Source organism: Lucilia cuprina, chromosome 4 (genome assembly GCF_022045245.1).
Source record: "Lucilia cuprina isolate Lc7/37 chromosome 4, ASM2204524v1, whole genome shotgun sequence".
NCBI lineage: Eukaryota > Metazoa > Arthropoda > Insecta > Diptera > Calliphoridae > Lucilia > Lucilia cuprina.
In genome coordinates, this window is record NC_060952.1 from 29,752,252 (window position 1) to 29,753,745 (window position 1,494).

A 1,494-nucleotide genomic window follows, 5' to 3' on the forward strand; every position below is an offset into this window, starting at 1 on the left:
AGATAGATAGATAGATAGATAGATAGATAGATAGATAGATAGATAGATAGATAGATAGATAGATAGATAGATAGATAGATAGATAGATAGATAAATAGATAGATAAATTTCCAAATTTAATTCATTTTCAACATTCAACCGTCAAAATTTAAAAATAGTTTAACATTTTTTCAATACATTTCTTTTTGTTTACCTACATATTGCGCCCAAAATTTGTTGATATTCAAAGTTTCAAACAGTAAAATAAATGGCGATGATAGAATCGATATAAACAAGGGACCCAAAAAAGTGCGTGGCACTACACCAGGAAACTCATGATGATCATACTTGATAGAAAAACAAAGAAAATATTAAATTTAATTTAGAACATAAAAAAACATTCCATACCTGTGTAAAATTATGTCGTAAGTATAAAATATCATGCATAGCCTGTAGATTAAAACTTTCCTCCACTTTGGTAAATGGGGTAAAGACAAGATGGCCAGCTGCCGTTAAAAATAGCAACAAATCCATTTTAAACAAACTTCACTAAGATCTCTTAAAATCCATAAAATTGTTTTAATTTTTATTTTAATTATTTGCTCAATTGTCGCGATAAATTACATAATTTCTTTAAAATTCCACGGCGGACTATAGATCTCCGTGTACGCTTGTACTATATTATTAAAATTTAAAAACCAAAAAACGAAATTCAAAGTATTATTGTCCAATACACTTCTTAACCAACAATGACGTCGATTATGTGTGGATGTGAGTACGGGCCGAAAAACTGAATAATAAAACAACAGCAAACACAAATAATAATGTGTCATAAACATTTAGTGGGATTTTCACGCTGACAACACACAACTATGCGGGTGACCTGTTGTTGTTTTTGCTGCTACTGCTAAAGGAGTGGGCCATAGTGGCAATAACCGGCAAATATACATAAACACACTTTCGTTATTCTTAAGAGTTTGCGTCGTTGTAAACAAAACAACACACTTGTTGGTTTTTTTGTTTTTATTTTTGCAAATAAATATCACAATGTTTGTCTTAATTTTTCAGAAGTTCTTTATTATTTGTATATTTTTGTTGTTTTAATTTTATTCTTTCATTTGTTTATCTAAATATAGATTAGTTGTTTTTACATACACGTATATACGTGAACAAACCAAAATAACAAAAAGTAAATGTCAAAAACATATGTTGGAATGTTATTGCTACTAATCAGCAGATGTCGCTATGTTGGTTAGTTTTAAAAGTAATGTCTAGTTTTGTGTTGATTATTATTTCTGTTAGATTTTATGCTTATATCTGAAGCTAATTCAACTAAGTGCATGGCTATGATAATAATTAATTAATTAACTAACTAACTATCTAACTAACTACTAGATAGAAAGATACATAGATAGAATGATAGATAGATAGATAGATAGATAGATAGATAGATAGATAGATAGATAGATAGATAGATAGATAGATAGATAGATAGATAGATAGATAGATAGATAG

At 28.3% G+C, this 1,494-nt stretch overlaps 1 protein-coding gene across 1 annotated transcript; it reads right to left on the bottom strand.

Moving 5' to 3' along the window:
• Positions 1-170: 170 nt before the first annotated feature.
• LOC124419803 (probable Dol-P-Man:Man(7)GlcNAc(2)-PP-Dol alpha-1,6-mannosyltransferase) lies at positions 171-1,104 on the bottom strand. Its single transcript, XM_046950473.1, has 2 exons — positions 388-1,104; positions 171-326 (listed from the first exon to the last, which is right to left on the bottom strand). Exons 1-2 carry the CDS (start codon positions 511-513, stop codon positions 171-173), a joined length of 282 nt encoding a protein of 93 aa, XP_046806429.1. The 5' UTR covers positions 514-1,104.
• Positions 1,105-1,494: the final 390 nt, after the last annotated feature.